Here is a 23550-nt window from a genome sequence, read left to right as displayed (position 1 = left end):
AACAAGTCCATCACGAATATTTCAATCCTTCTAAACCTCCCCAAGTCGACTGTTGGGGATGTGATTTTGAAGCTGAAACGCGGTGTAACAACCGCAGCTGAGCCGAGACCAGATTGACGTCCCGTATAGATGGAGCATAGAGAGGGGTGGATATAAAACATCGCATGGCATTCGCGGAAGGAATTTGAAAGTGCTGCCAGGATACCAACTAGCACGATGACTGATGCTGTGGCCTTCTCCACCAGACATCACGGCGCCTAGAGTATCGGCAACCAAACTGACAGCCTGCAGCCGCGGGTTGCACGCTCGCAGGCGCACCGAAGCACTACACAACCGACAGGCAATATTGATGAACGACCACAACAACAACAACAACAACAACAACAACACAAAGACACCAGCGGTCACCAGGGGCCACTACCGGAACATAAACATAAGGAAGAGGTCGCTGCAGATCCCGGAACTATTTTCACACGTCAAACAACGTGATGGAAAATAGTTCCGAGGTACTCATCCGCCGAAGCCCTATAAAGGCCGTCGTTCGGCCGCACATCGGCAGTTCATCCACCGCCAGCAGACGTGGATAGCTGCCGCCTCGGCAGCCCGGCTTGGATCTTCTCGCTGATCTCTGGTGGAGACTAGTAGGAAATTATTTCTGTTGTTTTCTATATTATTCTTGTATGTAGTTGTGATTCGAAGACGGATCTCTATTTTGTGTTGGTGTTATACTTGGAGAATTTGTTTTGGTTAATTGAACAGTCCAATAAATTGATTCGGCCTTTGATCGTTAGTTTCTTCTGCTTACGCAGACATAGGAACTGTGTTACAGAGTTAAGAAGAATAGAGTATAACGGTCGAGCACATAAGCCACATACTGTTGCAGTCAACGATAAGCCACTTTTGAGGTGGTGTACAGAGCGTCACAACTGAACTGTGGATCTTGAAGCGATTGATTTGGAGTGATCAAGTATGCTGTTTCCTGTTGCATCAGATGAGAACGTTTGTCTGGTGAATGCGTGGAGAACATTAGCTGCCTTCATATGTAGAGCCAATAGTGATGTACGAAGGAGGTTGTGTTAAGGTATGGGAATGCTCCGTGAATAGGGTGTGGATTGTTTATTGCACTTAAGAAAACGCTAAATGCGGAAGGATATGAACAAAATTTACATACATTTAGCGTACTTCCATTCAGTAATATCGTACGGAATAATTTTCTGGGGTAACTAATCACTTAAAAAGGAAGTCTTGATTCCACAAATGCCAGCAGTAAGAATAATATGTGATGTTCAACCACGGACGTCATGTTGGTAACTCGTCAAGGAGATAGGCATTCTAACTGCACTACTACAATACATGTTTTCGCTAATGAAATTTGCTATCAATAATCCATCACAGTTTGGAAAGAACAGTGATGTACATACCTACAGCAAAACAGGACAAAATGGTCTTCATCACCCACTGTTAAAGTTGTCAGTGGCTCAGGCAGGAATTCAGTATGCGCAAATAATAAAATTTTTTTTTTGTTGCGTACTGAATTCAGCAACAAAAAAATTGCACAATAACATAAAATGTCTGACAGGTGGTGAAGCAAGTTTTAAATTTAATTTTAAATCATTTCTCCCGAACAATTTCATCTATTCCAGTGACGAATTTTCACTTAAAAACTTAATTTTTAGATGTAGTCATATGAGGAGGAATAAAATGAAAACATGTTCATTAATGTTAGCACTAATCATGTAATCCTATAAACGGACTCGTTCCACATCATTTCGATAGAAGTTCAAATGAACGATGGACTACGTATCTAACTAATTACACGCGTACCGTCTAACAGGCCACGCCACACATCAGCTACGTTATCTGTGAGCGTAGGCTTCCGCGGCTGTTGTCACTGTCAATAAAATTCATCTGGGCTGTTATATACATCCAAGAGACAAAGAAACTGCTACACCTACCTAATATTTTGTACGGCCCCCGCGAGCACGCAGAAGTGCCACAACACGAGACTGCATGGACTCGACTAATGTCTGAAGTAGCGCTGGAGGGAACTGACACCATGAATCCTGCAGGCCTGTCAATAAATCCATAGGAGTACAAGCGGGTGGAGATCTCCTGAACAGTACGTTGCAAGGCATCCCAGATATGCTCGATAATTTTCGTGTCTGGGGAGTTTGGTGACCAACGGAAGTATTTAAACTCAGGAGATTGTTCCTGGAGCCACTCTATAGTAATTCTGGACGTGTGGGGTGTCACATTCTCCTGCTGAAATTGCCCAAGTCCGCCGGAATGCACAATGGACATGAATGGATGCAGGTGATCAGAGGGATGCTTACGTACCTGTCACCTGTCAGAGTCGTATGTAGACGTATCAGGGGTTGCATATCAGTCCAACTGCACATGGCCCATACGATTACAGAGCGTTCACCAACTTCAACAGTCCGCTCCTGACATGCAGAGTCAATAGATTCATGAGGTTCTCTCCGTATACATGCACGTCCATCCGCTCGACGCAATACAATACAGGCATCATGTTTACAGTCGTCAACAGTCCAATGTCGGTGTCGACGGGTGCAGCCGGAGGCGTAAAGCTTTGTGTCGTGCAGTCATCAAGGGTAGACAAGTGGCTCTTCAACTCCGAAAGTTCAGTTGTTGGTGGGCCAGCATTGAAGTTTGCAACAGTTTGCGGAAGGGTTGCACTTCTATCACATTGAACGATTCTCTTCAGTCGTCGTTGGTGCCGGGCGTGCAGGATCTTTTTCCGGCCGCACCGATGTCGGAGATTTAAAGTTCTACCGGATTCCTGATATTCACGGTACACTCGTGAAATGGTCGCACGGGAAAACCCCACTTCATCGCTACCTCGGAGACGCTGCGTCCCATCGCTCGTGCGCCGACTATTAACACCACGTTCAAACTCACTTAAATCTTGATAACCTGTCGTTGTAGCAACAGTAATCGATCTAACTGGGCCAGACACTTGTTGTCTTATATAGGCCGACCGCAGCGCCGTATTCTGCCTGTTTACATATATCTGTATTCGAATACGCATGCCTATACCAGTTTCTGTGGCGCTTCAGTGTATAAAACTGTCCGAAGTTTCGGCCACTATTGCAAGCGGCCTTCCTTAGGGCTTTGTGCTGATTCTTATGTCACGTGCTCGTTGCTAGTTTGTGACTGTAGGCGTTGTTATAAAAACAGTGCTGATGGCTTTTCGCAATTTCTATAACAATGCAACATTTCAAAGAAATGGAAATTTTAGAAATAAACATTGTATGTATTTGTATTGTATGTTAACCGGGGACCTAGAAACGACGGAGGGGCTCCGTCCCCGCCGCAGCCGCACTGGTCCACAACTTAACGACGACTACCGCAGTCCGCGTCACCCCTCCGCCGCCCCACACCGAACCCAGGGTTATTGTACCGTTCGGCCCCCGATGGACCTCCCTCCCCCCTCCCAGGGAACGTCTCACACCAGATGAGTGTAAGCCCAATGTTTGCGTGGTAGAGTAATGGTGGTGTACGCGTACGTGGAGAACTTGTTTGCGCAGCGATAGCCGACGTAGTGTAGCTGAGGCGGAATATGGAGAACCAACCCGCATTCGCTGAGGGCGGTGGAAAACCGCCTAAAAACCATCCACAGACTGGCCGGTTCACCGGACCTAGACACAAATCCGCCGGGCGGATTCGTGCCGGGCACCAGGCGCTCCTTCCCACTCCGGAAAGCCGTGCGTTAGACTGCACGGCCAACGATGCGGGCTGAAATAAACATTACTGGTTTTTTCTTAAGAAACCAAAAATTTTAACACTGATGTTATGACGAACTGAAATGCCGATTTCTTTTATCCAGTTATTAGTACAAATGACAGGAGGCTGTCGCAACCCAGACCAGAGGAATACCTTCAAACCAGAAGAGCTGACCTGTGCGATGGCCTCCTTGGCGCTGGGCGGCAGCTCGTCCAGCTCGATGCTGGGCTGCGCCAGCAGCGGCTTGGAGCCACAGAAGGACGTCTCGAGCAGCATCTTATGCGGCGACGGCGACCGCCCGCCCCCCGACGACGCCACCGACAGGTGCGACGCCGCGCTCGACGCCCCCGACGCCGCCGAACCTGCGGCAGCGACACAGCCAGCGTCACACACCGGGCCCGGCGCTGGCCACCGCTGCAGCGGCCTCACCAGCGGGGTGGGAGAAAAAGTGCGCTCCAGGCTCTGGCAGAGCCGCCGAAGTGTCGCAGCCACTTTTTGTCTTTATTGTATTTCAATTCCCCATCGGGGCGGCCTGGCAGCAGCATATGCGCTGCTCTTCAGCCGAAAGACATAGAACAAACAATAGAAGACATTTAAAAATATACAGAATATGGTGAACATATAAAAAAGGGGAACATCATGGAAGGCAATAGACAAAAAAATGGGCTACTGTAAAATGGAGATAAAACCCGTAACAAAGTATCTCACACAATAAACCACACACTCCGACAGTTAAAAGAACACAAGGCACAGTATGATTGGAGCATAAAAGTATCGACGGATGGTGTAGCACATAACAAACACTGACAGCGAACCTCACGTGTCGCAGCCAGAGTGCCGGACGGTTTCATAGCATTATAACAACAAAAGCCCGACAGACTTCATTTAACCAGAGTGTGATATGTGCTCTAGCAATTTAGAGCTGGTGTGTCCTGACTTAAGTCTATAATGCATACTCGTATACATTGAGGGGACGAAAGTCATAAAACAGTGATATCCACATATACAGGGTGGTCCATTGATAGACCGGGCCAAATATCTCAAGAAATAAACATCAAACGAAAAAACTACAAACAGCGAAGCTCGTCTAGCTTGAAGGGGGAAACCAGATGGCGCTGTGGTTGGCTCGCTAGATGGCGCTGCCTTAGGTCAAACGGATATCAACAACGTTTTTGAAAATAGCAACCCCAATTTCTTATTACATATTCGTGTAGAGCGTAAAGAAGTATGAATGTTTTAGTTGGACCATTTTTTTCGCTTTGTGACAGATGGCGCTGTAATAGTCACAAACTTATAAGTAAGTGATATCACGTAAGATGCCGCCAGTGCGGACGACATTTGCTTCGTGATACATTACCCGTGTTAACATGGACCGTTTACCAATTGCGTAAAAGGTCGGCATCGTGTTGATCTATGGCTATTGTGATGAAAATGCCCAACGGGCGTGTGCTATGTATGCTGCTCGGTATCCTGGACGACATCATCCGAGTGTCGGGACCGTTCGCCGGATAGTTACGCTATTTAAAGAAACAGGAAGTGTTCAGCCACATGTGAAACGTCAACCACGACTTGCAACAAATGATGATGCCCAAGTAGCTGTTTTAGTTGCTGCCGTGGGTAATCCTCACATCAGTAGCAGACAAATTGCGCGAGAATCGGGAATCTCAAAAACGTCGGTGTTGAGATTGCTACATCAACATCAACATCAATTGCACCCGTACCATATTTCTGTGCACCAGGAATTGCATGGCGACGACTTTGAACGTCGTGTATAGTTCTGCACTGGGCACACGAGAAATTACGGGACGATGACAGATTTTTTGGACGCGTTCTATTTAGTGATTCAGCAACAGCGGTAATGTAAACCGGCATAATATGCACTATTGCGCTACGGAAAACCCACGATGGCTGCGACCAGTGGAACATCAGCGACCTTGGTGGGCTAATGTATGGTGCGGCATTATGGGAGGAAGGATAATTGGCCCCCAATTTATCGATGGCAATCTAAATGGTGCAATGTATGCTGATTTCCTACGTAATGTTCTACCGATGTTACTACAAGATGTTTCAGTGCATGACAGAATGGCGATGTACTTCCAACATGATGGATGTCCGGCACATAGCTCGCGTGCGGTTGAAGCGGTATTGAATAGCATATTACATGACAGGTGGATTGGTCGTCGAAGCACCATACCGTGGCTCGCACGTTCACCGGATCTGACGTACCGGTATTTCTTTCTGTGGGGAAAGTTGAAGAATATTTGCTATCGTGTTCCACCGACAACGCCTCATAACATACGTCAGCGCGTTGTCAATGGATGTGCGAACATTACGGAAGGCGAACTACTCGCTGTTGAGAGGAATGTCGTTACAGGTATTGGCAAATGCATTGATGTTGACGGACATCATTTTGAGCATTTATTGCATTAATGTGGTATTTACAGGTAATCAAGCTGTAACAGCATGCGTTCTCAGAAGTGATAGGCTCACAAAGGTACATGTATCAGATTCGAACAACCGAAATAAAATGTTCAAACGTACCTACGTTCTGTATTTTAATTTAAAAACCTACCTGTTACCAACTGTTTGTCTAAAATTGTGAGCAATATGTTTGTGACTATTACAGCGCCATCTATCACAAAGCGAAAAAAGTGGTCCAACTACAACATTCATCTTTCTTCACGTACTACAGGAAAATGTAATAAAAATGGGGGTTCCTATTTTAAAAAAAACGCAGTTGATATCCGTTTGACTTATAGCAGCGCCATCTAGCGGGCCAACCATAGCGCCATCTGGTTTGCCCCTTCAAGCTAGACAAGTTTCGTTCATTGTAGTTTTTTCGTTTGACCCTTATTTCGTGAGATATTTGGCCTGGTCATGATCAATGGGCCACCCTGTAGATGGCAGTAGTATCCCGTACACGAAGTATAAAACAGCAGTGTATTGTCGGAACTGTCTTTTGTAGTCAGGTGATTCATTTAAACAGGTTTTCGACGTCATCGTGGCCGCGCGACGGGAATTAACAGACCTTGGACGCGGAATGGTAGTTGGAGCTAGACGCATGGAACATTCCATTTAGGAGATCGTTAGTGAATTCATTTTTTCGTGATGCGCTGTATCAAGAGTGTGGTGAGAATGCAACATTTCAAGAATTACTACTGATCATGGACAACGCATTGGCCGACGCACTTCATTTAACGACCGAGAGCAGCGACGTTTGACTAGAGGTGTTAGTGTTAGCACAGAAGCAACACTGCGTGAAATAACCGCAGAAATCAAAGGAAGACTTAGGACGAACGCATCCGTTAGGACAGTGCGGTGAAATTTGGTGTTAACAGAGTATGCCAGCAGACGACGGAAGCGAGTGGCTCTGTTAACAGGACGACATCGCCTGCAGCGACTCTCCTGCACTCGTGACCACATCGCTTGCAGCCTAGACGGTTGGAAAACCGCGGCCTGATCAGACGAGTACCGACTTCAGCTGGCAAGAGCTGACGGTACGGTTCGAGTGTGGCGCAGGCCCCACGAAGGCACGGATGCAAGTTGTCAACAAGGCATTCTGCAAGCTGATTGTAGTTCGATAATAGTGTGGGCTATGTCGGCTGTGTTTACGTGGAATGGACTGGGTCTTCTGGTGTAACTGACCCGATCATTGACTGGAAATAGCCATGTTCGGCTACTTGGAGAGCATCTGCAGCCATTCGTGAGCGTCATGTTCCCCAATATCGACGAAATTTCGATGTTTGACAATGCTTTCTGTCATCGGGCCACAACTGTTCGAGATTGGTTTGAAGAACATTCTGGAAAATGTGAGACTTGAGTTTCTACTGGCGTATATAACTTTCAAATAACTTCCGGGTATTCAGCCAGGTAACACTTTCAGCGATTGCCGATGTTTCGGCGGGAGAACACCCCGCCATTTTCAAGGCAAACTGCAACGGACAGGTGACGTACATGCAAATTTAAAACCTCGGTTCTCGGACTGATGCAGGAAAGATAACACACACACTGAACACTAGTGCCACCAAAGATGACCAAAATCAGAGCTATCGATAGTGAGACTACAATCTCGCAGGTGAGGTTTTTTGACAAGGGAGAAAGCCGGATTCCAAACAGAGTTTAAACAGAAACGTCTATCCCTGTTAACGAGGTTGCTCGCTAATTTAATCTCAACTGCCTCCTTAATAACACTGTCCCAATAGCTGGACGTGCATGCCAATATCTCGGTGTTATTATATAACATGGGGTGACCAGTATCCAAGCAATGTTCGACAATAGTGGATCTACTTGGCTGCTGTAATCGTGTGTGCCGTTTTGCTCAGTATGTCGGTCCTCCACGGTCCTGATAGTTTGACTTATAGATACCATGCCGCAGCTACAAGGAATGCGATATACACCGGCCTTACGCAGACCAACATCATCCTTAACAGAACTCAAAGGCACTCTAATTTTAGATGGAGGTCGGAAAACACATTTCACATCGTATTTCCGTAAAATACAACCGATCTTGGTGGAAGTGTTTCCTACGTAAGGCGGAAAGGCAGTAGACTTAGGTATCGACTCAGAATTATCATCAATCACCCGATGTACATTTGGTCAATAGCGCAACGCCCGTTCAATCTGTCTATCACTATAACCATTTTGTCGAAACGTAACTTAAAGATGGGACAGCTCAGCTGGCAAAGTCTCAGCGTCAGAAGCGACATGTGCCCTGTGTACCAATGTATGAAGTACCCCTCCACTCTGAGCCGGATCGTGACAACTATTAGCCTGTAAGTACAGGTCGGTGTGAGTGCGTTTCCTGTAGACTGCATGTCCCAATGATCCATCATCCTTCCACCTAACCAACAGGTCAAGAAAGGGAAGGCAACTATCCTCTTCCACCTCCATCGTACACCAAATGTTCGGGTGGATCGAGTTCAGATGTTCTAGAAAGGCACTCAAATTCGCCCTACCATGAGGCCAAACAACAATGGTATCATCAACATATCTAAAAAAACAGGAGGGTTTCAAATGCGCCGACTCCAATGCACGTTCCTCGAAGTCTTCCATAAACAAATTTGCAATCACAGGAGACAACGGACTACCTATCGCAACTCCATCTGTCTGCTCGTAATTCTGGTCATTCATACAACGTAATTGGATATCAACACATGCCGAAAGAGGTTAGTTAATTCACCACCAAACCTAGCCTCAATTAACCGCAACGAAGCAGACAATTTGGCCACACGGATCGCCCAACATTAAGCTAATCCCTGATTTATGGGATATAACAGAGAGGTCAGTTGGTGCATGAAATCCTGCACTGGCAACGCTTCCGCAATTATGGACAGCTATAGCGGCAGCCTGGCTCACTATTTCTTCAGGGGACTTACATCGAGTTGTTGAGTCCACGCTACGTCGAGTTATTGCACTACGTCGGGAAAAAGGAGGTCCGGCACAATATTAGCAGGTATCCCATGACTTTTTTAACCTCAGTGTATAAAACGTGGTTATAATTAAGGCACAGCTATTCGCATAGATCCATTGTGGGCTGTAACCATCGTAAGGCAGCGAATGTTGGTAGATATTCTAATGCGTTAATTCGGACCCCACTTAAGCTGAAAAAAAAATTAGTTCCAATTTTGACCACCACGTGCAAATTTGAAGCTGTCCATAATCTAGTCGAAATCTCCGGTGATCATATTGAAAACACTTGCAAGCGGAGATTAAAAATAACATCGACATTACGCCTTTCTCACTTTTTGACTTTAGTTCCCACGTCCCGTTCCTAATATATTACATATGAAAACATTTCTGGACGTATTTCTTGCATTTTCAGCGCCAGATGTCCACCTGATGGCCAAAACTGCAACTGATTTTTTCAGCGTAAATACTCTCTGCATTAACGCTTTATAATATCCGCCAAGTTTCGCTACCATACGATAGTTACTGAGTTGCTACACTTAAATTATAACCACCCAATACGTAAACCGATGTTATATATAGATACATAGCCATATGTTAATATGGATATCTTTGCACAAAGTATTTCAGTTCAGCCAGTTTACTCACGACACACAAAAAGTAAAGAGCTTATTTATGTGTTACTTCCCCATGTGCGTCTTTTCAGCGATACATTCCGCCCTGACTGCATTTTTACGGATGGCAATGCGCAACCTCATCGAATATCGCAGGTGGAGTAACTGTTGGAACGAGAGCATATTCAGAGAAATGACTGGCCGGTCCGTTCGTGCGACTTAAATCCCATGTAGGAGGCGTCGTGGAGACGTATTCCAGCTCCAGCGCCACCCAGCAGTTGTCAACCGCCCTGCTGGAGGAATGGAACTCCCTGCCACAAGAACTTCATTTCAACCTTGTGGGCAGCACGAGAGCGCTTTGCAGAGCATGCACTACAGTCTGTGGTGATCACACACCCAATAAAGAGCCATGTCTCGCATTTTTTACTATCCAGGGGACCATATAAAATCACCGTGACCTCAGTGTAAGTATTGCCTTTAAATCAAAGCGTCATTTCGCTTTGTCTCATTGCGTATTTCTTTCAGCTGTCTTCTGTACTGTACTACGCTGTAGCAGTTCGTCCTATGTATGGACCAAGTTTCATCGAGTCACGTCACTTAGCAGTGACATATTATGCGGAAGTTACTTTCATTTTTAACACTTGAAACGACCCGGTGGACGCATTTGACAACGCAAATAAGACTCACATTGCCTTTCAAACTTTTAAAGTACATCCATGCTCATAAATGAAGGATAATGTTGATACATGGTGAAACAACACTCTTGTAGGCGGTTTGCGGGTTTAAATAACCTCGGGGTATGACCATGCGGTGCATTTGACCTGCGGTCATCGCACGATGGTGCTGACAACAGTCCACATACGCAGAGGTGTGTTGGTGCACGTCAGAGTACGATGCAGCGAGTAAGTGTGCAGGCATTTTCGGATGTGCTAATGATGACTGTGTGTTGAAAATGGCTCAAAGAACACATATTGCTGATGTTACGAGGGGTAGAATTATGGAGCGACTGGAGGCTGGTCAAACACAGCCATAATCTCAAGATTATGGCAACGATTACAGCAGACAGGAAACGTGTCCAGGTGCTACAGTACAGGACGTCCACAGTGTACAACACCACAAGAAGACAGTTTTCTCACCATCAGTGCCCACAGACGGCCACGGAGTACTGCAAATAGCCTTGCTCGGAACCTTACCGCAGCCACTGGAACAGTTGTCTCCAGACACACTGTCTACAGACTACTGAACAGACATGGTTTTTTCGCCCGGAGACCTGCAAGGTGCATTCCACTGACCCCTGGTCACAGGAGAGCCCGTAAAGCCTGGTGCCAAGAACGCACTACATCGTCATTGGAACAGTGGTCCCAGGTTATGTTCACGGACGTGTCCAGGTATAGTCCGTACAGTGATTCTCGCTGGGTTTTCATCTGACATGAACCAGGAACCAGATACCAACCCCTTAATGTCCTTGAAAGGGGCCTTTGTGGAAGTCGTGGTTTGATGGTATTATGATTGGTGCATGTACACCCCTGATGTCTTTGACAGAGGAACTGTAACAGGTCAGGTGTATCGGGACGTCATTTTGCACCAATACGTCCGCCTTTTCAGGGGTGCAGTGGGTCCCACCTTCCTTCTGATGGATGATAACGCACGGCCCCACCGAGCTGCCATCTTGGAGGAGTACCTTGAAACAGAAGATATCAGGCAAAAGGAGTGGCCTGCCTATTCTCCAGACCTAAACCTCATCGAGCACGTCTGAGATGCTCTCGGTCGACGTATCGCTGTATTCTTCAAACCCCTACGACACTTCAGGAGCTCCGACAAGCACTGGTGCAAGAATGGGAGGCTATACCCCAGCAGCTGCTCGACCACCTGAACCAGAGTATGCCAACCTGTTGTGCGGCCTGTGTACGTGTGCATGGTGATCATATCCCATGCTGATGTCGGGGTACATGCACAGGAAACAGTGGAGGTTTGTAGCACATGTGTTTCGGGATGGTTTTCTCAACTTATCACCAATACCGTGGACCTACAGATCTATGTCGTGAGTGTTCCCTATGTGCCTATGCTACTAGCACCAGTTTTGTGTAGTGCTACGTTGTGTAGCACCACATTCTGCAATTATCCTTAATTTATGAGCATGAGTGTATTTCAAGTCTACTGAATACAGCAAACCTGATGTTACAGGTCGTTTCCGAAGAATTTTACGTTTCAACCCTTCTCATCCACACTCCATTCCAACGGGCAGTAGAAGCATCTTAATTCGACAGTATTTTTATACAAATAATGAGTCATGTATATACTAAACTTGGTTGACGTTACCCCAGACGTTGCTGAGCTATGTTACGATGTGATCCCCAGCCCTCGCGAGGGTACGCTCAACAACTCACTAATGTTTCATCGCAGTCGGATAAGTGCTTTAGAAACGCGTAGAAGATGAACAACTATATTTTAATTTTTACAGATCTTCAAGGCGATGATTAGTACAAATGTTCCTTTGTACGAAGGAGAACACCCTGAACGCAAGGATGTCTCTGCTGGAGGGGGGGGGGGGGGGAGTTGGTCTACATGTGTAGACTTCGCTCAGAACACGCTTCTAAAAGTGACCAATTCTTTTTAAAAACATCCATTAAGGGGACCGTGACTAAAATAGGAAAGTCACTCGTAACTGCCATGAAGGTGTATAGCAACGTCAGCTAACACTCCGACTCTCTTTCCGATAATATTTTATACAGGCAATAGATTTATCGACGTACTGAAACGTTGAGCTGCGCAATTGCTAATACGTCACTGGCCGAGAACTTTGCTGCAAGATAAAATAAAATACAGTGTACATCGCCATTGGCACTCCAGTAATTATCGTTTCCTTTTAAAACTGAGCGCTGAGTGTTGTTATCGAAATTCGATAGGTCGTGGATGGAGGAACTCATCGACATAACAGCCATCTGTGTGAATATTTCGGAAGCAAAGGCTGGCATGTGAGTGTTGTTTTCCACAGTACACTGCAGGTATAAATTGTAACTGAGGCAGTTTAATGCTTCATGTGCATTATGTTTGTTTTGAACGTAGATGCTCGCTATGTCTTAATTTTTCCCTCATGTGAGTAGATTATTGTAAAATACGAGTAAATAGTACTGTAATTGAATCCCCTCTGCTATTATTCCTGTAGCTAGTTACACCCTGTCACTCTCTGATTATTGAGTTACTGGGACCATCAGCCATACTTACGTACGAGAGCTATGGTCTTTTTAGCAATTCCGTTCTACAGGAAAGTGTAAATGGCTGGATTATGGGACATGCTTCCATTTGATTCACCTCTCCCGCAGCCATTTTACATGATTAAATACTTGAAATACCTGTAGATCATTATTTGTTTTTATATAGCCTCCAATGTAACAGAACTCTTTTATATTTGACATAACCTCTCAGGAACCGCACAGCTTTCATTTAGCGAACCCTCGCAGGATTTCTTATTCACCGTTACATAGAGGACTTTTGCCATGGCCAGTAACGTACCGAGATTTGTCCCCGATAGAACACATTTGGCACCAGTTAACACGTCAGCCCCGCCTCAGTGATATCGATGTATGACAATACCGTAATTACATTTTTCAGCAGGACATTACTCGTCCACACGTAGCATGTGTCTCTATGGACTGCTTGCGTGGTGCTGAAATTCGATCTTGGCCAGCAGGAACCCGAGATATATATGCTACAGAACACGCATGGCACCAGTTCGCAAGTGAACTCTGTCCCAGAGAACACATAGGTGACGTCAATTATAGCAACATCAAACACTTGACGCAATGCATTTTAATCCATGAGTCGTGCTGATACAACTTTGCATTACGAAAACAAATTTCCCATGCGGCTGGACAATATGTTATTTGAAGCTTACTCGCGTGCAACTGACTGTGAGAAAGCAGCATTATCGTTGACGCTCTCTCTATTCCTTTACCTAAGAGAGATTTGGTTCGATGATTCGATGCTAACTATTGTGAAAAGGTATAGTCTAGCTTCTGATCTGAGTATGGACGAATTACGACTTAAGAGAGAAGGCATTGTAACGAGACCGCCATCTTTAATTGAAAGGCATTTTCTGATTTTGTGCGAGAATAATAAGCCAATAAACCAATTTATCGGTATAATAAACGAGGTGTGTGTTGCGTAAATTATTCTCCATCTTATGGTTTCACATTTTAAAATATTTGTGCATGCCTACGAGACATTTCTTTGGACTGTGGAAGCTAGAACTTGCAAACTCTATATGGTCACTATTTTAAAGACTCTTAAACAATTCCACTTCGACGGACAGGCTTCCAAAGAAATGAGAATAGGACTGTAATTAACGTAGAATAAGATTCCTACAGATTCAGTAGGCAGTTAGACGACTGGCAGAGTCTACCATGCACAGTCCCCTGAACAGAAACGTCGTCTAGTGAGATCTGTTTGGTTATTTATTCATTTCAAAGACCTAAACTCTTTTCTTAGAGAGACTGAGAACTGAAGAACTAATTCCTTAAATTAGTAATAATAATAATAAAATCAAAGCAGTAATTAAATGAATAATAATAATAAAAGCAGTTCATCGAGGTTAATTTTTGTCTCTGAAAGGAAATTTTTAACACAGATCTCCATACAATATCTGTGTTCAGTGTGAAATAATGACTCCTCTCATGAATCATGAGATCTCAGTATAAATATAACAATTTACCTTTCACGCGAGAGGGAGTTACACTGATTTCGGTTCACGAAACCATCATCACTGTAAGGAAAGCTGGACAGCATACATATCAGTACAATGGCATTTAACTACAAATTTTCCTCCAGTTACGTGCCATTGTACTGATATGTATGCTGTCCAGCTTTCCTTACAGTAATGATGGTTTCGTAAACCGAAGCCGGTAGAGGAATAAAGTTGTGTTGGCTAGCATTTTCTCAAGTATTCAAGTACTCGACAATTGTAGACTGTCGCTTTAAGAAAAGTATGAAGATTTACAATTGCGGGCCAGCTTGCCTAAGGAGAGGACAGAACGGCTTTGTTACAGCCTTCCCAACCGAGTCAGTGCAAGCGTCCAGCCAACAGGGACTGGCAAGTGGGCTCATACTGCCAATTTGATTTAATTTTGTAATCACTGAAATGACACCACATATCTTCTAAACCCGTGAAGTTTCATTTCGTTTCCTCCTGTAGTTGTGTCATACTCTTTTTTTGTGAGGCAGCGCAATTTCCATCTACTGGTAGCGACCAGGATTTTCGAGGGGTATCCCCACGTTGTGGGACATATTCTGGAATTAGAACTTTCCTCCCGAATGTTCCGAGCCGGGACTCCCTGTGGGCCATTACCTCCTCGCCTGGTGTTGAGTGCAGAGTCCTTGACTGCCCAATGCGTGATTACTCGAATTCACACAGTTCATGTATGGTGCACAACGATTCTAGCAAGTCAAAGCAATGCGACAGAAATAAAGGGTCTGTGACTATTTCGGTTTCAAGGGACACTGTGCATGAAAGATCCAGACAGATGAAAACTGTGTGGCGCGTCGGGACACGAACTCGGCACCACGCATTTCTAAGGTAATTTGCTTAGAGGCTGAACTTCCGCGAAGATTGCAAGTTGGAAAGACATACAGATAGAACTGAAGCTGTGTGGATGTGTCACAAGAGTACTACAATGTCGACAAAACGATGCCGAGATTTTTTCGGAACTGATATCTGTAAAGCTGGAATTAACACATACGGGTCTACTGCTGTGGGCTTCAGTCCGCAGACCGGTTTGATGCAGCTCTCTGCGCTACTCTACTGTGTGCAAAACTCTTCATCTCTCCGTAACTCTTGCGACCGACATCCATTTGAATGTGATTACTGTATTCGGAGGTGAGTCTTCCTCTACAGTTTTTACTCCCCACGCTTCCATCCTTTATCAAACTGACGATTCCTTACTGACAATCGATCCATCTTTTAATCAACTTGTGCACAAATTTGCTTTCTTCACAATTTGGGTCAGTACCCCCAAATTAGTTACCCGATCCACCCATCTAATCTTTAGCATTCTTTCGTAGCACCACATTTCAAAAATTCACTTCTTGCCTGAAATGCTTATCATCCACGTTTCAATTTCCATACAGAACTACACAACAGACAATACCTTCAGAAAAGATTTCCTATCACTTACATTAGTTCTGAATGTACTTTTTCTGTGATCTTTGTCTTGCTATTCCCAGCTACGTTTTATATCGTCTCTAATTCACCAATCATTATTTATCTTGTTACTCAAATAGCAAAACTCATCTACTGCTTCTAGAGTCTACTTTTGGTGTCTAATTTCCTCAGAACTGCTTGATTTAATCCACTATACACCACTAGCCTTGTTGCAATTCGGTAGACGCATGTAAGTCTAAAGTCCGTATAGGCTATACAGGGTGGTCGGAAATTCCCGTTACAAACTTCTAGGTCTTGTAGAGGGGAGTGAGTACGTAATAGTTTGAACAGGAACACATGGCCGGAAACGTACCGTTTTCGTGCTACAGCCGTTTGAAAACATGTTTGCTAGGTATGTTTGCAACACGGTAGTCATAGTGAAGGGTGCTTACGTCAGATCGGCTGATGTGATTTGACATCCTATCCTACCTCACTGACCTGGTTGGGCCTCATTCAAGCGTCTGTCAGTGTTTTAGCAACACGGTTGAGTACAAGTTTGCAGAAAACACGGACATGATCTTCCTGGATGGTGAACCTCACGGCAACGGAAGAGCTGCTCGTCGCCTTTATCAAGATCCTTCTCCACAACTTCAGACTACATCGCGTACTCTTTTCGCCACAATCACGCAGCGATTTCGAGAAAGGATATCTTCCAGCGGCGCTCCAGGGAGGCCCCACACGCCCGAACTGGAAGAGGCGTTAGTGCATCACGTTGATGAGAACCCGTCAACAAGTACACGAGCAGTCTCATTGTCTATTAATGAGTGGAACTGTAAAACAAGTGATTCACTGGATCACGCCCAGTCAACTACTTGTAAACATGGTCGCATTAGTAACACGTTTTCAAATGGTTGGAGCACGGAAATGGTACGTTTCTGAACCTGGGTTCCTGTTCAAAATATTATGTATTCACTCCCCACTACAAGTCCTAGAAGTTTGTAGCGGGAATTTCTGACCACATTCTACAATTATTGGCTTTATTATGTTGAACCCATGAAGTGTTGCAACGACAGGAGTGGTAAGAGGTAATGTACTCTTCGTTGGACGCATCTGAAGGAACAGAATAATAACTAGAGTCGTTGAATTGGTTTTCACAGTTTTGATTACGGACATATTACTGACGAAATAATTTCCTTTACCTTTGTTCTCCCACATCAATATTTGCAGGGTACTGAAGAGTAAATTTTGCAGCGGTCCACAGAAAGATATGACTGTGTTTAAATGAAACACAAATGATGCTTTCGCAGAGCTACCCGTTTTTGTTTAAGTTATGTGTAAATGTTACACCATTCGCTATTAAAAGTTTTCAATATAAACTTTTGCTTTCGTTTCGACAGAGGCACTTCATTACTTCGCTGTCTTGCTTCACATCTATTCGTGAAAATTCTTCAGGAAGTGTAAAATACTTAGTAACGACAAGAAACTCTTTTGATCGACTTGTAACTCGGTTTTGGATGCGAGTTGAGTGAACTTTTGCCAGCTAGTTCTCTTCGGACTAAAAGCCGATTTCTTGATTTCAGATACGTTTACTAGGCTGTCGCATAATGAAGAGAGTGTAAAAAGTCTCCAAAAACTGTGTCTCCTATTCATACGAGTGGCGGTATTGCTCAAAACAAGATGTCGCTGTACTGGCCGAGATATGCGCCTACCTGTCCTCTCAGTTCCGTCTGTCTGTCAGGTAGTAAGTACACATTATAGGCAGTGTTGCGTGTGGGTACCACGCATCCTGACATATCCCCAGCCCTTTTTTGCAGTGAATCGCCCACTATTTCGAATACACCTTGCTCCATTCGCTCTGAATCAGATGCATTGGTCACACGCTCCTTTAATGTTTGCGCATTGTCGATGGCTGTGCGTACGAGTACACTACTCCCTTTAAACGTCCTCATGTCCAGAAAGTCCACGGATTCAGGTCCGATGAGCCGGGAGGCCACGCTTCTGCACCTCGTCTAGCAATCAACTGGCCAAGAAATGTCGCGTGAGGTACCGCCGCAAGCTCCGTAGATAATAGGCTGCAAGCCCGTCGCGCTTAAACCAGTCTTTCTGCCCAATAGTGCCGGCGATTCTTCGTGCAGAAAGCGGTGATAGGTAGCACCTGTTAATCTGTTCCATAGACTGTGTGGCCCTATTAGGCTGTCAGGAGCAGTTCCTGGCTTTCAGGTAAAGCGGAAAGAGATAACGCACGTTTTGGAAACGTCGAAGTCCCGTAAATTACGTATGGAAAAATATAAATGCTTGCCAAACGCTTAACACACATTAATCGTCTCTGAGAAAAATATGCTTCTGTAAATATATTAGTGAAACTGAAATTTTAAACAGTGTATAAAAGTGACTGTATTATGCCAAACTGTCCTAGGGTAGGTAAGATGACGCACCATGGGTAGTAGAGATCACTCAAGATTGTACTTCTGGAACTTGTTAGTTAACTAAAAGGATGAGTCTAGCAGACTGTAGCTTTTATTAAATTACCAATCAAGAGAAACAATGAAGGAGTTAGACAAGGCCTAACTGTCATAATCACGTGTGGTAATTGATACAAAAGTAAAAACTGAATGAAACTGTTCGTAGGTAGATAACGAACAAAGAAATTGCAAGATAGGAAGTATTATTCTACTTTTGTATAACTGTAATTTTTTCTGCTTTTTCTTCTAATTTCTTCCACAAATCACACATTCGTTGTTCTAAACTGAACAATCTACATCCATTCACCGTTTGCACGCTACACATTATAACCAGTCAGCTTTCCATTGGGTTTCAGAGTGAAGTTCTGGACATTCTACACATTCATCTTCATCGAGTTCCTCTGAGTCAGCACAGCGTTGGCCGCATTCCTCAAATCATCTGCACTTCAAGATGTTCGGATCGTTATCCGTTTACAGGTATTGGGTATGATATATTTAACCTCCAGGCACAACGGAGGTGATATACACACATGAAAACAAGTTTTGCATCACGTCGGTTCCAAGAGTTCCGGAACATGTACAGAAAACTGGAATAGAGATCAACAAAACCATCATTTCCGCCCTTTTTTATGCTCATGAAAACCACACATTGTATGTTGTGCCACCATATAGCGAGACCTTCGAGGCACTATTGGTCCAAATTGTCCCTCTCCTCAACGGCGATTCGGCGTAGATCCCTCAGAGTGGTTGGTGGGTCACGTCGTCCTTTTCAATCCATCCCAGGCATGTTCGATAGGGTTCATGTCAGGAGAACATGCTGGCCACTCTAGTCCAGCGATTACTTTATCCTGAAGGAAGTCATTCACAAGATGTGCACGATGGGGGCGAGAATTGTCGTCCATGAAGAAGAATGCCTCGCCAATATTCCGCCGATATGGTTGCACTATCGGTAGGAGGATGGCATTCACGTATCGTACAGATGTTACGGTGCCTTCCATCACCAGCAGCGTCGTACGTCGGTCCCACATAATGCCACCCCAAAGCAGCAGGGAACGTCCTCCTTGCTGCAGTCCCTGGACAGTGTATCTAAGACGTTCAGCCTGACCGGGTTGCCTGGAATCACGTCTCCGGCGAGTGTCTAATTGAAGACATATGCGACACTCATCAGTGAAGAGAACGGGGCCGGCCGCTGTGGCCGAGCGGTTCTAGGCGCTACAGTCTGTAATCGCGCGACTGCTACGGTCGCAGGTTCGACTCCTGCCTCGGGCATGGTTGTGTGTGATGTCCTTGCGTTAGTTTGGTTTAAGTAGTTCTAAGTCTAGGGGACTGATAACCTCTGATGTTAAGTCCCATACTGCTTAGAGCCATTTGAAGAGAACGTGATGCCAATCCTGAGCGGTCCATTCGGCATGTTGTTGGGCCCATCTGTACCGTGCTGGATGGTGTCGTGTTTGCAAAGATGGATATCGCTATGGACGTCGGGAGTCATGCAGCCTATTACGCACACTTTGAGACGTAACACGACGTCCTGTGGCTGCACGAAAAGCATTATTCAACATGGTGGCGTTGCTGTCAGGGTTCCTCAGAGCCATAACCCATAGGTAGCGGTCACCAACTGCGGTAGTAGCCCTTGGGCGGCATGTCATTTACATTTACTGTTTCTCCGTATCTCCTCCATGTCCGAAGAACATCGCTTTGGTTCACTCCGAGACGCCTGGACACTTCCGTTGCTCAGAGCCCTTCCTGGCACGAAGTAATGCGGACGCGACCGAACCGCGGTATTGACCGTCTAAACATGGTTGAACTACAGACAACACGAGCCGTTATCCCCCTTCCTGGTGGAATGAGTGGAACTGATCGGGAGTCGGACCCCCTCCGTCTAATAGGTGCTGCTCATGCATGGTTGTTTACATGTTTGAGCGGGTTTAGTGACATCTCTGAACAGTCGGAGGGACTGTGTCTGTGATTCAATATCCACAGTCAACGTCTATCTTCAGCAGTTCTGGGAACCGATCTGATGCAAAACTTTTTTTAATGTGTGTAGACCAACTGTACTACACAGTAGGCGCGAAACGTCCGCACGATAAGTTGAAACTCGTTTTATGTTTGCGTCTTATCTCCTGCTGCTTTCATGTGCCCACTGCCATAAAGTGGCAGCGAAGAAGACACACCTTGCCTTTCCGCTGTAAAAATTTCTGACGAACGATAAACACTCCACAAGCCGTTATCATTAACCTGTCTATCGCTTGCATTATGTGGTTTTTCTTTAATTCCTTTGTGTGCCCATTATATAACTAGGCCGTACTATCTTCGTGAAATTTAAGACAGTAAGCAAGGCCAGTCGGTGGCAAAATATTATCTCCTAAAACTTGCGAACATGCTCACAGTCACACGACATTTTTTTCTGTAGAATTTGCAGCACGAACAGACTGGTGCTACCACATACCGGCGAGTATGAAAACGGAAAGTGCATCTTCTCTCCTAGCCGCCTTAACTCTACTTGCTTTACTCTACACTGACACTGAAGCAATCGTCATGTACCATCTCCACAACTGCTCGAGAAGCTGCATCTGCTCACACGTGCGTATTGTGGTAATTTACTACGCCGCAGTGAGACGACCTACACCACCGAATATTACACATAACTCGTCACAAGTTAAGCAGACCATCTCTCGACACATTGGTTTCTGGACGTATAATTATAGGAACTTTTCTTCTAGTTTTGGCCAATACTACCTCTTGCAGGAATACGCGACACTTTTTTTAAAGACCCTATAATCGGGAGTTTTGCATATCACGACGAGATGTTCGTTTTCAGAACGAAAATGGGGACGTTCCGACCTAAATAGCCATAGGTCGTGCCTGCATAGCTCAGTCGGTAAGAAAGTTAAGGTTCCAGGTTTAAGACAGTTTTGACTAGCGAGGAGGAATGGAAACAGCGTCCAGCCCGCGGCCGACTGGATGGTTCCCTCGGGATATCTTTGCCTCGTCCGACAGGAAACGCTGAAAAGCCAACTGTACCGACGGCGGCGTGTGACACCTGGTCTTGCAGCTGCCGGCGACGCAGACCTAGGTGTGAGCGCGGTGGCCAAGGCTGCCATGCCCGCTAGGGACGGCAGCCGCCGTGCACTGCAGGTTGCATACAGTGCAAGGCGGCAACAGGTCGGCGCTCTCAGCCGCCGGCGTTGGAGGGGGAACACTCACCCCTCACTGCCGCCCCGCCTAGGGAGGCTAGAGCTGTGCGGGGGCGGGGACGGTCTATCCTCTGAAAGGCTGTGTGGGCTCCAGTCCAGCCACCACAGAGGCGCAACCAGTGGGGAGACGCTGTCACAGGCGACGGAGCATACGAAGTACTGTGTATCGGTCGCCATAGACCGACCGGTCGCTTCCACAGTAAAAGTAAGCACAATTGCCTAAAAATTTGTAACCTCGGGGATATAGTGCTAACACCACGTAACACTGTCCTAGTCTCGATACTGACCTCGTTACCCCGAGTAAGAGATTCTAAAAGTCTCTTCACGTATAGCACATCCAGGTGAAGCCACTCACTGACGATTAGCTCCAGTAGAGCCGCCAAACTGCAGGATTTTTTATTGCTAATTTTCACTTCCTGTTCCGAGTATCTCCCGAAATTTTCTGTGGCGTAACATCAATAAAGACCGCAAAGTGTGGAACGTACGTGTGCAGCCCTATGAACGAGTCTGTTCTCAGTGAGGAACAAGGAACTGTCCGTAGCATATTTATCAAAAAGATATACATGATTCAGTCAAATTAATGTGCGCACTTGTCAAAAGCCTGAATAACCACATTTTGCACCACAGACGCGCAGGAAGAGAGCTCTGGAAGCTGTGGTAAGTCCACTGCTGTGGCCAGTTGTACTAGGTCTCTGTTGAGGATCCATGGCACGAACAGCACTATCCAGGTGGTCCCACAGATTCTCGACTGGATTAAATTCAACATGCACACACAATGTGAGCTGTGTGACACGTTATGTTCTGCAATCCCAGGACCTACATGCCTCGCTCACACCTACATGTAGGTGTGGACGTGCTGAAGGCACATGCGTACTTGAGTTGATCCGCTGTTCCTCCCAGAGAGAGTGCCACAAAAACATTTCCCAGGCCATGAAGCTACCTCCTCCAGCTTGGACCCTTCCGACGATTGTTGCGGGGCTGTACACGCCATTGGCCATCTGTTCGGTCGAGAATAAAACTCGATTCTTCTGAAAAGGCCACCTATCGGCACTCAGTGGACGTACTGGCGCGCAAATTCCAGCCTTCGCAGCCGATGAACAGCAGTCAGCATGGGTGCACGAACCATGAACCTGCTGTGGGGGCCCATAAGCAGCAATGTACGTTGAGGAGACACTGTTGGCAGCCACTTACCTTATCTGCGCTGTCAGCTGCTGCTTATCCACAAACATTTCTGCAGCTGTCGTTCACCTCTGTCACCTATAGCTCGTGGTGTACCACGGTTGTCTTGGCATCGATTTCGGACAGCTTCATTTTGCTATGCACAGTTACTTTAACCACAGAGGTATATGAATAGTGTAAAAACTTGGCTGTTTCCGAAAGCCAATGATCGCTTTGGACGTCAGGGGAATCGCTCCGTTTCCGAATTACGACAACGACCGCATTGTAACCCCCTGGTCCTCCTGAGATGCTTTATACAGGGTGTTACAAAAAGGTTCGGCCAAACTTTCAGGAAACATTCCTCACACACAAATAAAGAAAAGATGTTATGTAGACATGTGTCCGGAAACGCTTAATTCCCATGATAGAGCTCATTCTAGTTTCGTCAGTATGTACTATACTTCCTCGATTCACCGCCAGTTGGCCCAATTGAAGGAAGGTAATGTTGACTTCGGTGGTTGTGTTGACATGCGACTCATTGCTCTACAGTACTAGCGTCAAGCACATCAGTACGTAGCATCAACAGGTTAGCGTTCATCACGAACGTGGTTTTGCAGTCAGTGCAATGTTTACAAATGCGGAGTTGGCAGATAGCCATTTGATGTATGGATTAGCACGGGGCAGTAGCCGTGGCGCGGTACGTTTGTATCGAGACAGATGAGGCTTCATTCCAACGTGATCAAATTGTAAATTTTCACAATCAACATGTGTGGGCTGACGAGAATCCGCACGCAATTGTGCAATCACGTCATCAACACAGATTTTATGTGAACGTT

General features: G+C 45.6%; 1 protein-coding gene across 1 annotated transcript in view; it reads right to left on the bottom strand.

Annotated features, from left to right (window-relative positions):
• LOC124716776 (PHD finger protein rhinoceros) overlaps window positions 1-23550 on the bottom strand; it is a 227976-nt gene that overhangs the window by 166323 nt on the left and 38103 nt on the right. The window contains exon 5 of the mRNA XM_047243323.1: window positions 3919-4106. Coding sequence (XP_047099279.1) covers window positions 3919-4106 — 188 coding nt within the window. The remainder of the gene's footprint in view (window positions 1-3918; window positions 4107-23550) is intronic.

The sequence above is a fragment of the Schistocerca piceifrons genome, chromosome 9, assembly GCF_021461385.2.
Source record: "Schistocerca piceifrons isolate TAMUIC-IGC-003096 chromosome 9, iqSchPice1.1, whole genome shotgun sequence".
NCBI classification, from domain to species: domain Eukaryota; kingdom Metazoa; phylum Arthropoda; class Insecta; order Orthoptera; family Acrididae; genus Schistocerca; species Schistocerca piceifrons.
This window is presented reverse-complemented; position numbering and strand designations above follow the sequence as displayed.